Raw genomic sequence first — 13,692 nt, forward strand, 5'->3', positions numbered from 1 at the left:
CTTTACTAGTTTTCTTATTCTTTGCAATGATGGCACTTACAGCCCTGGCTAATCACTCAGATGAGCTTATCAGCGGCTTGTCACTCACAAAGCAATAATAAAATGCTTCTTTGTAAACAAGTCATAAACTCGATTCGCTTCCTAAATGCCCAAGAATATCCTCCTGGTGAGCAATTTGAAACCGGCGGATTATCCACTCAGGAAACATGTAAATTGGTTAATGTTAGCGGTAACATACTATGCCATAAAGGATGCTACTGCAAACCACGACTCGTTCTACTTTGCTACTTGGCTACTTTGCAAGGCATAGAGATATGCTACAAGCATTGTTTTAAAACAACACTTCATGCTGGTCGGCTGGTTTCAACAAACTAATCACCATTTCCTCAATTGAAAACAATTAATCAATGTGCTATAAACTGTTAAAATATCAAAAATGTTTACGAAAAGATCCAACATTCATGAAACAAATTGTGACAAAGTTGTAACACTTTTTCTTCAACAGAAATGGTTTTATTTTTGACATTGTTGTGTATAATGAATTGTTATAACTCACCTTGTCGTATCACGTGACATCATTATGTTTTGCCTAACGTTTTCATACTGCTGTCACGTTGTTGTACCACGTGACAGCATTATGTGTGCCATAACGTATATAGTACTATCAATAAAAATGCAATCGGGAAGGTGGTCAAGATATGCATGTATAAAGTATAGCAATGCAAAAGAAGTCTTAAATAAGCGCACACGAACACGCATAATTAACTATAAATTTTGTTGGTTAAGCTGTAGCTAGTACAAGATGGTCAAGATTTGCATGTATAAAGTATAGCAATGCATAGCTGTAGCTAGTACATAAAAATATAACAACAATAATTTGTTTCGTTTTTTTATAAACGTTTCCAGTGTATATGAATCGCAAACATGACGGTATGCATTTCAGCGCACCAACAGTTCATTAACCGTTCGGACTGCTATGTCCCGTGACTGGATCTTATTGCGACAGCCCGGATCGACACACGTCAACTGCACCGTACGTATTGGTTGAAACTGTAGGAAACCGTTGTGCGAAAATTGACACTGCTTGAGAGTCCTGTGTTCCGGCGTTAGATGCAGGTAGACGAACAGTGCCGGTACACTAACCGACACCTCCAGACTAACGCTAGTCCGATCGTTTCCTTCGTTGCACACTGACGAAACGACCGTCACCGCGATCGTCGGTCGTACCCGCTGATCCTTACGAATGTTCTTCAGCTTGCCGAGCAGGACAAAGTTTTCTGCGATCCGTTTCGATACCACCTGCTGCCGGTGACCCGACTGGCTCGTTTCGTTACGGTACGCGTACAGCAGCACGAGATGATCGGCGGGACGTAGACCGCGTTTATACAGATGGCGGTATACGTCCCACCGGGTAACGAGCGCGACTGAGTTTGCTGCCACTCGGACGGTCTCGAAATAGCGATCGACTGGCCGGAAGCTGCCGTACCGATGGATGCGCATCTCCACATCCCACAGTTCGTGGGCGGGCGCCAGTGTATCCCGGACGGCGACCACCTCCAGCATGCGATGCTCGTTCACGAACGCGATCAGATGCTCTGGTGCGTAGATGTCCCGAAGCCAAACGTGTAGCAGCTTAAACGTGCCTCCGTACTCGATCGACGACCAAGACGGAGCAATCCTGACGTCGTTCAGCTGCCAGTGGAGCGCACCCATCGTACCGTGCTCGAGCCGGTACACCTCCGTTTCATTCTTCACGATCATCGCCTGGGAAAGCTGGCTGAGATAGATCAGATACTCTACAGTGGGCGTAATTGGCAGGTTACCGTTCGGGCTGTACTGGCCATGGTTGATCAGCTGTGACAGCTCTTCATGGTCGTAACTACGCGCCTCCGGCCAGCTGGTGAAGGCAGAAAACGATTGAAAGCTGTATTCCGATACGAACCGTCCGTTCCGAAATTGTGTCGCATTCCAGCCATCCAGGAAGTAGTTGTAGTAATGTGATGCAAGCAGTGGCGAAACAGTCCCCTTGGAGGACTTAGGCGGAATGATAGTTGGGGTCACGTATTCTAAAACGGTTAAGGGGGGCAATATCAAAACTTGTTGACGGGGAAACAACACGGAGGGGGTCCCTTCGAGGTCTAATGAGACGCCGTTGGATGGGGTCCCTGAATTGTCTTGAGCTGGTTGAGCGGAGGGGGACTCCTATGCAAAATTTTAAAACAGATGTTCGTGGGGCTGGGGGAGTATTCGAGTTCCAATTTCTCTCGAGGTCCCCTTGTAGTACGATCGAGGCCCCCTCAAACAAATGGAGAGGGTTAAATCGTCACTATTCGGACCCTTATCTGGCAAAATTCATGCAATTATTCCTAATATACAACTTTTCCTGGGGTCTTCCGTAGGGCGAGGCCTTTGGCGGCAGCCTACTCCGCCATAGGCGGCGTGTTTACATAAACATGTTAACATGTGTCAACATAAAGTTTCTGCTAATTGATATTGAGGTTGAAATTTAAATCAGAATTTGTTCCAAATAAGCTGAAAATCAATCATTTTGCTAGCGAGGACACTTTGAAACCCTCAGATAGAAGGGTTCTTAGTCTTTTAACAAGTATCAGTTCAAACACACAGCTTTGGACGACATTTTTTGTCAATATTCATTATTGACTCTCCAGTTATATACATAAATGAAGTCAAAGCTACAAAGACGTCCAAGAGTACGAGAAGAGTCCAATGGAAGAAGACTCCTTTTAGCATCTACAACATTCATTTGTGGCATTTGGACGAGAAATACGCTTCACACTGAGGCTGACACCTTTTCGGCTAATTCTCGGTCGGAATGTTTTGAAATTGGGTGAAGAGACATCACTCACCATCGCCATATAGTGGGTCCTGTGGGTTTTTGGCGTTGTACGGCTCCTTCATCGACTGTTTACCGTTGAAAAACGAAAAATGAAGCACCGTGCGCCATGGATCGTTCTGCTTTAACGTTGGCAAAACCGTATGCTTGTACAGCTCGTCGTACTGGTGTAAGTAGGCGGTGTAGTTGGTTTTCGTTTTGTACCAGTCTTGACGCAGCGCGACCTCGTTCTTGCTGTTTGTTGCCCACACGGCAACACTCGGATGGTGCTGGACGCGGCGCACGTTCTGCCGCACCTCGTCCTTAACCGTGCGCAGAAAGTCGGCATCGGTCTGGTACATCGAGCAGGCGAACATGAGATCGTGCCAGATGAGTATGCCAAGTTCGTCCGCCATCTGGTAGAAGTGGTCACTCTCGTACAGCTCACCACTCCATACGCGCAGCATATTCATGTGTGCGTCCCGAGCGGCATACATCAGGAACTTCACTATACACCAAACCAAACAAATGTTGAATCACGACGCCATTTCATTTTGCTTCTACATTCACGCGTAGTTTTCTTGCGTAACTCACCATAGTTGGCGTCGTACGAACGCTTCGGAATCCAGTTCGAACCCTTGGCAAAGATCGCCACATTGTTAACCTTGAAGTGGGACAGCAATCCATCGGATTTTTTATCCTGCACTAGTTCCACCGTCCGGAACCCGATACGGATCAACTTTTCCGAGATCTCTGTGCCCTCCCAGCGCACGTACAGGTTGTACAGCATCTGTTTGCCGAACCCGTTCGGCCACCAACGTTCCACCGAATCCTGGCGCACGGTTAACTGATGCAACACCAGCAACTCTCCATTTGCGTCGGTTTGCTCTTTAACCTCTAACGTTTCTTCACTTTTATTTACCAACGGTACACCACTAGAGTAAGAGAGAGTGAGAGGGTGTGTATAAGTATGGGACGGTGCTGTGCGTCCATAAGTCCACTCTTGCAACGATACCGGTACATGATCTTGAACCTTAGCAGACCGTTGAGATGTTTGCTGAAAAGTCCCGTCTCGATGTGTACACCTACTTCCACCGTCCATTTTTTATGATGTTCGCAGATGTTCACCGTTAAGTCGCGGATCAGTGCCGAGTTGTAGTATTCCAACCGGACGGGCTTCCTAATACCCATCGATGGTGTCGCAGGACCGCAATCACAAGTGTAACTGGGGTGGCCAAAGTACATGCTCGGTGGACAGGTCGGTAGTATCGGCATTGCATGACGCTTGGCAGGTTCACGCGCTTCAACTACCGTCGACCGAAACTGAATCCGTAATTCCTTCGTTTTTTCGTCACACTTCGCAAGTCGTCAACGAGTAAGAGAGCATGTTCATCGGGTATTAAGAAAAGGGAGAATAATTAACATCCCTGCTGAGTTTAGCTTTATTGGTGGAACCTACTAGTTTCTTCACGTTGTACCGGTACCGGACGAACATGTTCTTGGTACTGCCGACGAGTCTATCACCAAGGTACACACTAGCGAATGTGTCCACGCCTTGTAACGGTAGCAAAACGTACCGATAATCTTCTGCGGGACCTGCAGAGTACGAAAATGCCACGGTGGACGGTTAAACGAATGAACGGTTTCGGTGATCTAGCGTTGAAACACTCACACGGTAGGATTGTCCGGTAGATCCGATCCTTCTCGTCAAGCCAGTTTGTGCTGACATCGTTGTACTCCATGCTTTGCCCCTGCGCCACAGGCTCGGCGGAACGGTTGCACGTGACGTGTCGATTGAGCATGATCATCACCAGCAGTAGGATGACAAACCGGAAGTACTTGAGCATGGTGATTTTGGAACCGTTGAGTGTTGGTAAGTCTGTTCGTCTTTTTCCTGCCGCTACAGCTTGCGTTCACGGGATTACTGGTTTTTGTGCGTGGTTAAAGCAGGACAACGAGCAACAAAAATGCATTTTATCATACTTCGTACACGATTATCTGCTTTTTTTTCGTCACTCTCTCTCTCTCTCTTACACACACTCTTTCTCTCTCGCTTTCGTTGTTCACACCATACTGTCTCGGTTGAGGGCAATTAACATGTTTGCCGTTCTTAACCTAAAATTCACATTATTCATGCACATTCACGAACCACATTAGGTGATGGCAGATTCCCGGTGTATTCATATAACCAGAGATGATGTTCGACAATTCCGATACGCGAAGTACGCACCGAGTTCGCAAAACTGAACCACTAACGAGCACGATCAGCCGTCGACTGGCGACAGTCAGAACGATCCATACTTACGGTAGGTAGATGAGTCACGCATACGTTGCACATTTACCGCCCGGTCCATTGTCTGTTACACGTTTCCCCCGTAACAGCTAATCGAGGGCTAGCGTAATGCAAAATAAGATACTTCATGGCAGAGTCTTTAACTTTATCTTCCTCTTCCCTTTCATACCACAACATTAATCTCTCTGTAAACTAATGTACTGTTACTGAGATATACTCAAACAGTCTCAGTCTTTACAAATGTTACACAAGCGCATCTAAGCTCCTTTAAATGATTTAGTTTTTCGGTCAAACTTCAATAATCTACACATGTTTGTTACATGAGCGCTTAACCGGCAGTATTTTGTAGTACTCTTCCAAGAATTGACCTCACGTTTAAGCCGCAATCTAAAACATTTCAGAGGTTTTAGTAATCCTGAAGTAGACTGCCAATTATCAGTCACCGAAAGCATAGATTTCCTTTGATCTTTAAACAGTACTCACATCCAGTACACTACGAGACTAGTTGTATGCTAAACCGAACGTTGAGTTGACTCACCGTTCATGAGTCGTTACAATGATCCAACCAGCGAGTTGGAGCACTCAACGGCTCATCTGAGAGTTATACAAAAATTGGCATAACATAAGCCTTACACAAACGTTTAAGTAACTGGTCCCTCCATTTCATGACTCACTACATTATCAAATTCTTGGACACAACTGAAAAATTATCATAACGGTTTAGAGGAGATAATATGATAATATGCAAAATAGCGTTACATATTTCATGAACAGGTAAAACTATAATGCGTCGGCCGAGTACACCCGGGATAAGGTGACCTTTCACTGTTTGGAGAAGGAAATGTCTTCAAACGATTGTGAATTGTGTCTTAGATTAAGCCACCCCGTTAGTTGTAAGCAACACGGCCTGGCCGTCCTTATTAAAAAAAACTGTAACGCTATTCGCAGAATCCAATAAGCAAAACCCAAAATGTTGGTAGTTTGCTGATTTCAATTTATCGTTCGATTTTATTTGTACCGGACGACATAACATAACGTCGCAACCCCAAATATTTAAACCGCATATATTTGCCGCATAACGGCATCAAAAGGTGTTTATTATTTGCCGAACGGCAAACACTTTAAAGATTACACGCAATAGCATCCAACAAATAGTTTCTGGCCTAATGGATGGTTGGGTGGCTTAATCAAAACAGATATTTTGAGTTTTGCGTTTATGATTCATGAGGTTTGAAACTGTATTCCACTTGAACTCGAATGTTTTTCGATTCGCTCAGTTTTGTTCGCTTGACTCAGGGGTCTCCAAACTACTGCGGGCCGCATGCGGCCCTCGATAACCTCCAGTGCGGCCCGCGCTGGATGCTATCGCTGTTGTTACCATTTTAAGAAATTGTCTAATGAAAAAAAGTAGTAATATTTATTAAATATTATATTCAAATATTAATTACCGTTATTGGGGTAGATCACGGTCTAAGCCAGTTTTTTTGTATGTGTTTTGACGTTTCCAGGCTTATCCGCTTACAGCTCGCCATACAAATGGCAAGCCAAGTTAAGCCTAGGAAAGAAGGATTAGATGGGTTTCTCAATGAAAGTACCCAAGTACCCAAAACCCAAACTCGACAAATGTCAAAACAAAGAATTTAGCTAGCTGGTCAGAGCCAGGTTAGGCCATGTTTCCCGTGTGCAAAAAAGGTAAACAATTTTTTTAACGAAAACAATTAAAAAAAGATTATTTTGATAATCAGACTTGTATATTATTTCGAATACATTGAAATTAAAATCAAATTACTAAACTTAAATCGATTTTTCACAAATTTTAGTTTCACAAAAATGATCCCTTGTGTCATTCTTTATGTCAAAATGCTATGTCCTTTACGAATCTGTACAGAATGATACAGCCCGATACCTGGATTATTTGACAGGTACAGGCTTAAAGCTTATGCTTTCTAACTTTTGGGATGATCTACCCCATTGTTAGTTACATTAAATAGTTAAAGTTGTGAAAATAACCATCTCGATGCACAACATCTGCGGAATATAACCCGAAAGGTAATGTGTTAGTGGCCCCCACGCTATTGTAGTTTCAACCAATGCGGCCCGCGGGCTGAAAAGTTTGGAGACCGCAGGCTTAACTTAATCGCTCGCTTTCGCTTCAACTCGCACACTTTCTCACTGTGCAAACAGCTCACCGCTGCGACTAGTAAACAGTCATTGAGTGAGTAAAATGAATTGTTATCTTTTATTTCTATTTGCACACTCCCTCGTTTTGCAAATGGCCACCGTGGGGAGAATCGTCATTGTCGGTGACCAGACCACATAACTGTGACTCAAGCCTATTAATGATGACGGTGAGCCGAACGAAAATAATGCGAACGCAACTAAATCAATAAAACAAAGTGTAAACAATGATAATCTTAAAAAAGGGCAAAATTTGTTGTAAGCATTATTTACGTACATAAGCATAAGTTATCAGAATAAACCTTGGTCAATTGATGCAAAATTTCTACGAGGGCTACGAGGGGGATCTTGGTCCCGGCTCATTACCACCCGTCGACATCTCACCCGAAACTCCACTCGATAGCGATGAGGCAAGTACTCGGCCCCGATAACGGTCATGGTTTCTTGCTTTGGATTGGTTGTCAGTTTAGCAAAGCGATAAAGCATCACCGTGGTGACTAGTTAATGATCGTTTAACGTTTCAACTAACTCACTTACTCTTACTCACTATTCCCATCCCTAATAACAATCATCAACCTTTTCAAACGAACCTTAACAAATGCAATAATAACAGCCTAGTTTGTACCTTAGTGTAAAACCATGCTACTTATCGAGCTTTACGCAAAGAAAAATTAGTAAATCGAATGTTCGTTCGTCGCTTATAAATCAGCCATTTTCTATAAAATCGTTTACACCCGTCTAGCCCAAGAAGTATTTCTCCCCCTAAGTGTATTCTTGCAAACGAACGCTCCGCAATGAAGTATTCAGTAGGTTTTCTGTTCTTGACACTGATGGCGCTAACTGTCTTGGCTTATAACCCACGTAAGTCAATGTTTTCACTTGAGTAGGCTTTTATACTATTACTTTTCAACTATATTATTTGCTGGTTTTCCTTTGAAACAAATCATGAACGTTCTCTACGCTAGACGCTGAGCAATGTCCGCCTGGTGAGCAGTTTGACACTTGTGGGAACCTATACCAGCCAACGTGCAAAGAACCAAATAAAATAAATCCCACTATATGCCATGATGCGTGTTTCTGCAAGCCAGGTTTGATCCGTATTACGGAAGGTGGAATGTGCATACCGCGTAAATTATGTACGACAATAAAAACATGATGAATAGTGTTGTATTGCAATACAACAAGATACACAGTAAGCACTAGAGAAGAATGTTAATATCAGTCTTCGGCGCCCCTCTTGATGACTTGGTTCGAACGGTTTCCATGGAGCTTGGGGCAATCGCGGTTGCTTAGTCCGCTCTCCGACCCGCCTCTGTTTAAAATAATAAATAAAAAAATCAGTAACCTAACAAATTTAGCGTTTAATGAACATATAAAGTTTTAATTATATCGTAATAGCATTCAAATGACTGAGAGTTTGAAATAAAATGGACAGATTTTGACATTTTAATTATAGGTCTAATTTTGATTTTAGAATCGCAATCGCAACTGGACAACACATAAACAAATTATTCAATTTTAAAGTTAGGAACTACTCGAGTGTTAGCAGTGTATCGCGGTTCGATGAGAACGTTCGCGCTTCCATTTTACAGGTAATTTATGATCAGATCGTGACATTTGATAGCGGAACGCTTGGTCGCACATGTTTCAACGTTAATGTGAATAGCGCTTAAGAGCTAAAATTATTATTTTCAAATGCCTCATTAAATGGTTTCAATGGACAATGGATTGACAAGGGCACAATGTCCCATGCAACCTTTTAATGTTAACGAGAGTTATTGCGAACAGACACTCCACAATGAAGCAACCGTTAGCTGTTTTGTTATTGGCGCTGATGGCGCTTGCAGTCATGGCTTCCAGCCCACGTAAGTGTATATTTGCAAAACACTTTAGATAACAAAACAATCATAAAATGCTGCTCCTTTGAGACAAACCTTGCACATATACTGGTCGAATTTCATTGCTAGATCCTGAATGTCCCCCAAACGAATATTTTGATTACTGCGGACGCTACGGCCAGGAAACGTGCGAATCGAATGCTGTTGGGATTGACATGGCGTGCCATTTTGGATGCTACTGTGACGCGGGCTTCGTCCGTAACGTGAAAGGTGGAATTTGTGTACTGCGCGAACAATGTCGCATTAAAGATTAGTTGCAAAATAAAATATATTTGCTGTGACAGCGAGAGCAAAAAGCACATGTTGCGTATGAACGTTTGAGTGCGTAAATCCTACGCTTGTGACGAAATTGGACAGAAATCAATTAAGAGTATGTAAAATATGAAAAAATACAACTAAGATAGGGGTTCTCGTAGGTGGAATTGTTGTGTGTAACAATCAAACGAACCTTAACAAAAACCAACCAATACGAAAACATACGAACCTTAACTGCCTCTTTCGTTGAACATTGTTTTCTCCGCTAACAAAACATTTGTTTGTTTGATTGGAGCATGCAAAAATAGTCAAAATGGTACATCGAATGTCGTTCGTCACTTCTGAATTAGCCCTTTATTATAAATGTTTTCCCGACTACGTCTCAACGGGTTTTGTTCTCACGGAATGTTACTGCAAACAAACGTTCCACAATGAATTCTTCACTAGTTTTCGCAATTCTGACACTGGCGGCGCTTACAGGCATGGTTTATACCAAAGGTAAGTCTTCTATGGATATGCTTCAGCTTCGAAATCGATCATCAAATGCCGCTCCTTTGAAACAAATCATACACTGAATGACTCTCTTTGCTAGTTCCTAAATGTCCAACGAATGAACATTTTCAAACCTGCAACAATCACAATCAGGCAACATGCGCATCGGATGATCCTGGGGACCACTACGTGTGCCATGAAGGATGCCATTGTGATACCGGTTTTGTCCGTATAGTGACAGGTGGAATATGTATACCGCATGAGCAATGTCCAACAGGAAAATACTATTTACTTACTAACTACCTTCGCAGACTTGCCCTACTGCGGAAGCACTATAGACGGCTCATGGTCGAGCGCCGTCGTTTGCACTATTAAGATGAAGTTGTAGTGTTGACTTGAAATGCAACGAAATGAAAGCATATTTTAGGTGTTTCTGTGCTGTAGTACCGCTAAATCCGAAAGTCGTAAATTGAAGGAGAGATGGCATTATCGTCGTTGATCAGTTCAGAGTTTTGTAACAGAACGCATTGCTGTTCAGCTTCCAAACTCTGATCTGATCAACGGTGATGAGCAGCAGTGCGTGCTGCTACAAAACTCTGAACTGATCAACGACAATACCGCGATCGTTCCTTCAACTTACCACTCGACATGGCTATGAGCAGTGGCAGCTTTCACAACTAAAGTACTATAATAGTTCCTAATGTTTTGAAATACGTTCCTTAGGGTTCTAACCTCTCCGTTGCCTACTGCAATAACTATCTTTAGTACTAATGAAATTCTGAAAAAACACATCTCAGCTTATTGAGAGGACTCAGAGGTCTTTAATATCAAGCCGTGGAATTCCATTATTTAATTTGGAAACACGTATTCAAACATCCGGTCCTGTAAGTCTTGTCGGTAAAAATGAGGACAAACGAGTAAAGTTGTTTCAAATAGTCTAATAAAAATATGTGCATCCGAAAACATTGGTGTTTTCACTGTTGCGAGCAACGGTCCGATTGAACCCACCAGCAGTGATTCGTTAGTTTTACGCTAGGTGGCGCTCGCAGCTAATAAGGGATCGTGCTCTGTGAATGTCAGGGAAAAGAAAGTTACTTATGTAACTGAAACCCCAGCGAATAGAGGTTTTCATAATGCCGCTACAAAACTTCCAAACTAACGGTAACCTTAGCGCATGGAGATACTAAAATTTTAACTGAAATAATATAGTTTTATGTTAACTTAAACTGTTCGTGGTTGCCTCTTTGTTGAAAGAGTGGTTACTGGACGCAACTTTTGATGCAGAACACAACAGTTACCATATGTGAATTGCCAATGCGTATTCTTTGTACCATACAATTCCTCATGAAGTAAATGTTTTATCCGAAAATGTTGACATTGATTTTCCATGACTCAACAAAAACAGAACTGTATTCTTTATGTATGTATAATTAGCTATGGACAACGCGAGGGACTACGGAACAGACCTTGCGTACAACGTAGCAAATGTGCTTTACTAAACTGAATTGAATTTACTCCATTCGTTCACACTTCATTAAACTGCTCTATACGCAATGGCTTGCTTTTGCTTCGCAGTCGAAATCTTTTCCTGATGTTAATAATTTATAACGAGGACGACTACACATTAAATTATGCTAAATTTATACGAATTACAAACTATTCATTTACCATTTCCTGCCAACAGGCTCACAAGAATGTGACCAAAACGAGTACTACAGTGATGGTGGACCCATCTTTGAGCTGAACTGCTACGGCGTAAAGACATAGAGATTGTATAAGACATTTAGTAGTGAATATTGCATCACACAAAGGGAATGTCCAATTGCTCGTTGAAAATAAATTTTATGTTTTTTACTGTACTACCACAAATTCATGCAGTTTATTCTAAATGTAATCATTATATGGCATTGTTAATGCTCTAATCCCACTTAGAGCTAAGGCTCTTGTTTCAGAAGACATTACTGTCCTCCGATTCTTGGGGTAACTATAACTAACTTCAGAACCCCCGAAAAACACGAAGGTGAGTGGAACCGTTGAGTTGATTATCCACTTTCTATCTCATCTCAGTATTTGTACGATACTCTACTGATACAAACATTTGTTACACGATTTTTTCTCTTGTAGGGAGAGCCTAGAGTCTAGACCAAGGTGCTAGGCGGGTGCCTACTCTGCCTATTGTTAGATCTGCCGCTGGATAGAATGCTCCATAGAATCAATTAACTAAAATGCGCTACAACTTCACAAAGATGTATCAACAAAGAATTAAGCATATTCACCATGCTAAAAAGAATTGCAGCGCTGTGTTGGTTCCATTAGTTGATATCCATTATATTTCGTTACGTAGTAAGTATAAAATGGCTTGCTTGTATGGCACCGTCCAAGTCTTTTCGTGGTGTTAAAGAGATGAAGTCTACACAGGCTTTCTTGGTGGTTGCCATCCTAACTATTGCCCTGGCTAGCGAGTACTCCGGTAAGACACTTAACAGAAAAGTATGATAAATCATTACGCAGGATTGACTTATTTGCCTTTTTTTTTCTACCAACAGCTGCTCAAGAATGTGGCGAAAACGAATTCTACCTTACATGTGGACCCAAGGATGGGCTGAACTGCTTACAACCGCATTTTGAAATTGACACTGAGAATTGCGTTGAAGCATGCTTCTGTGTGCCTGGCTACCTAAGAAATGATGAAACCGGACTGTGCGTCATGCAAAGTGAATGTCCAACCGTTGGTTTCCTATAAATTTTACACCATGATTGTATTATGCAAATCAATGAAAATATTACGAACATTGGCTAAACATTGGTATTGTCAATCGTAAAAAAAAAGAAACATAAAGATCAGTCTCTGCGCGTGTTTATTCAATGTTGTAATTTCTTGACTTTTAAATAAGGATTCATTTGTTTGGTTAATTTTTATTTTCATTACTCATTGAATTTCCATAAAATTCGTCAAATTTCACGTTATTGAGACACCTTACACTTTACGTAGTACGGTATTAGAGATTTTTTTCTGCGAACAGTGTAGCAAATTCACCATGCTAAATTGAATTGTAGCACATTGTTGGTTCCATTAGTTCGTACCTATTATGTTTCGTTACGTAGTAAGTATAAAATGGCTTGCTTGTACGGCACCGTCCAAGTCTTTTTGTGGTGTTAAAGAGATGAAGTCTACACAGGTTTTCTTGGTGGTTGCCATCCTAACGTTTACCCTGGCCAGCGTGTACTCCGGTAAGACACTTGACATGAAAGTATGATAAATCATTACGCAGGATTGACTTATTTGCCTTTTTTTCTACCAGCAACTTCTAAACAATGTGGCGAAAACGAATACTACCTTGAATGTGGACCCAAGCATGAGCTGAACTGCTTAAGACCGCATTTTGAAATTGACAGTAAAGATTGCATAAAAGGTTGTTTCTGCATACCGGGCTACATAAGACAATTTGAAGGTGGAAAGTGCATCGCTGAAAACAAATGTTTACCACATCCTTGAAATAATTCCTGCGCAGGGTTTTTAAAAATAGTAATAAAATGTTAATAAGCCTCAGACGAACGCATTGTTAGCAACTTCGTCATTTTACTTAATAATAAGGAAAAAAAATTATTTATATTAGGCCCGCATAGCGGAGTTATATCAGCAACTGTGAACCTTTTTTAGTTAACAACCTTTAATGTAATAATCGTTATGTATATAACTAATGGTAATTTATTAGTTTTTCGTCCAATGAGTCACGCATTTA

General features: G+C 41.8%; 1 protein-coding gene across 1 annotated transcript; it reads right to left on the reverse strand.

Moving 5' to 3' along the window:
- Positions 1 to 939: 939 nt before the first annotated feature.
- On the reverse strand, positions 940 to 4,680 carry LOC128712776 (beta-mannosidase-like). The gene is made up of 6 exons (XM_053807648.1): positions 4,506 to 4,680; positions 4,293 to 4,429; positions 3,855 to 4,189; positions 3,428 to 3,768; positions 2,868 to 3,341; positions 940 to 2,000 (listed from the first exon to the last, which is right to left on the reverse strand). Exons 1-6 carry the CDS (start codon positions 4,678 to 4,680, stop codon positions 940 to 942), a joined length of 2,523 nt encoding a protein of 840 aa, XP_053663623.1.
- Between the last annotated feature and the right edge of the window lie 9,012 nt (positions 4,681 to 13,692).

This window comes from Anopheles marshallii, chromosome 3 (assembly GCF_943734725.1).
Source record: "Anopheles marshallii chromosome 3, idAnoMarsDA_429_01, whole genome shotgun sequence".
NCBI classification, from domain to species: Eukaryota; Metazoa; Arthropoda; class Insecta; order Diptera; family Culicidae; genus Anopheles; species Anopheles marshallii.

What these genes read in the sequence shown, in the direction of transcription:
- LOC128712776 (XM_053807648.1), bottom strand. Translation starts at nt 4,680, where the DNA reads ATGCTCAAGTACTTCCGGTTTGTCATCCTACTGCTGGTGATGATCATG. An exon ending in CTGCTAAGGTTCAAGATCAT is followed by an intron (nt 3,769 to 3,854) that starts GTACCGGTATCG and finishes CTCTTACTCTAG; the next exon opens with TGGTGTACCGTTGGTAAATA. An exon ending in GGACCCACTATATGGCGATG is followed by an intron (nt 2,001 to 2,867) that starts GTGAGTGATGTC and finishes CACTGCTTGCAT; the next exon opens with CACATTACTACAACTACTTC.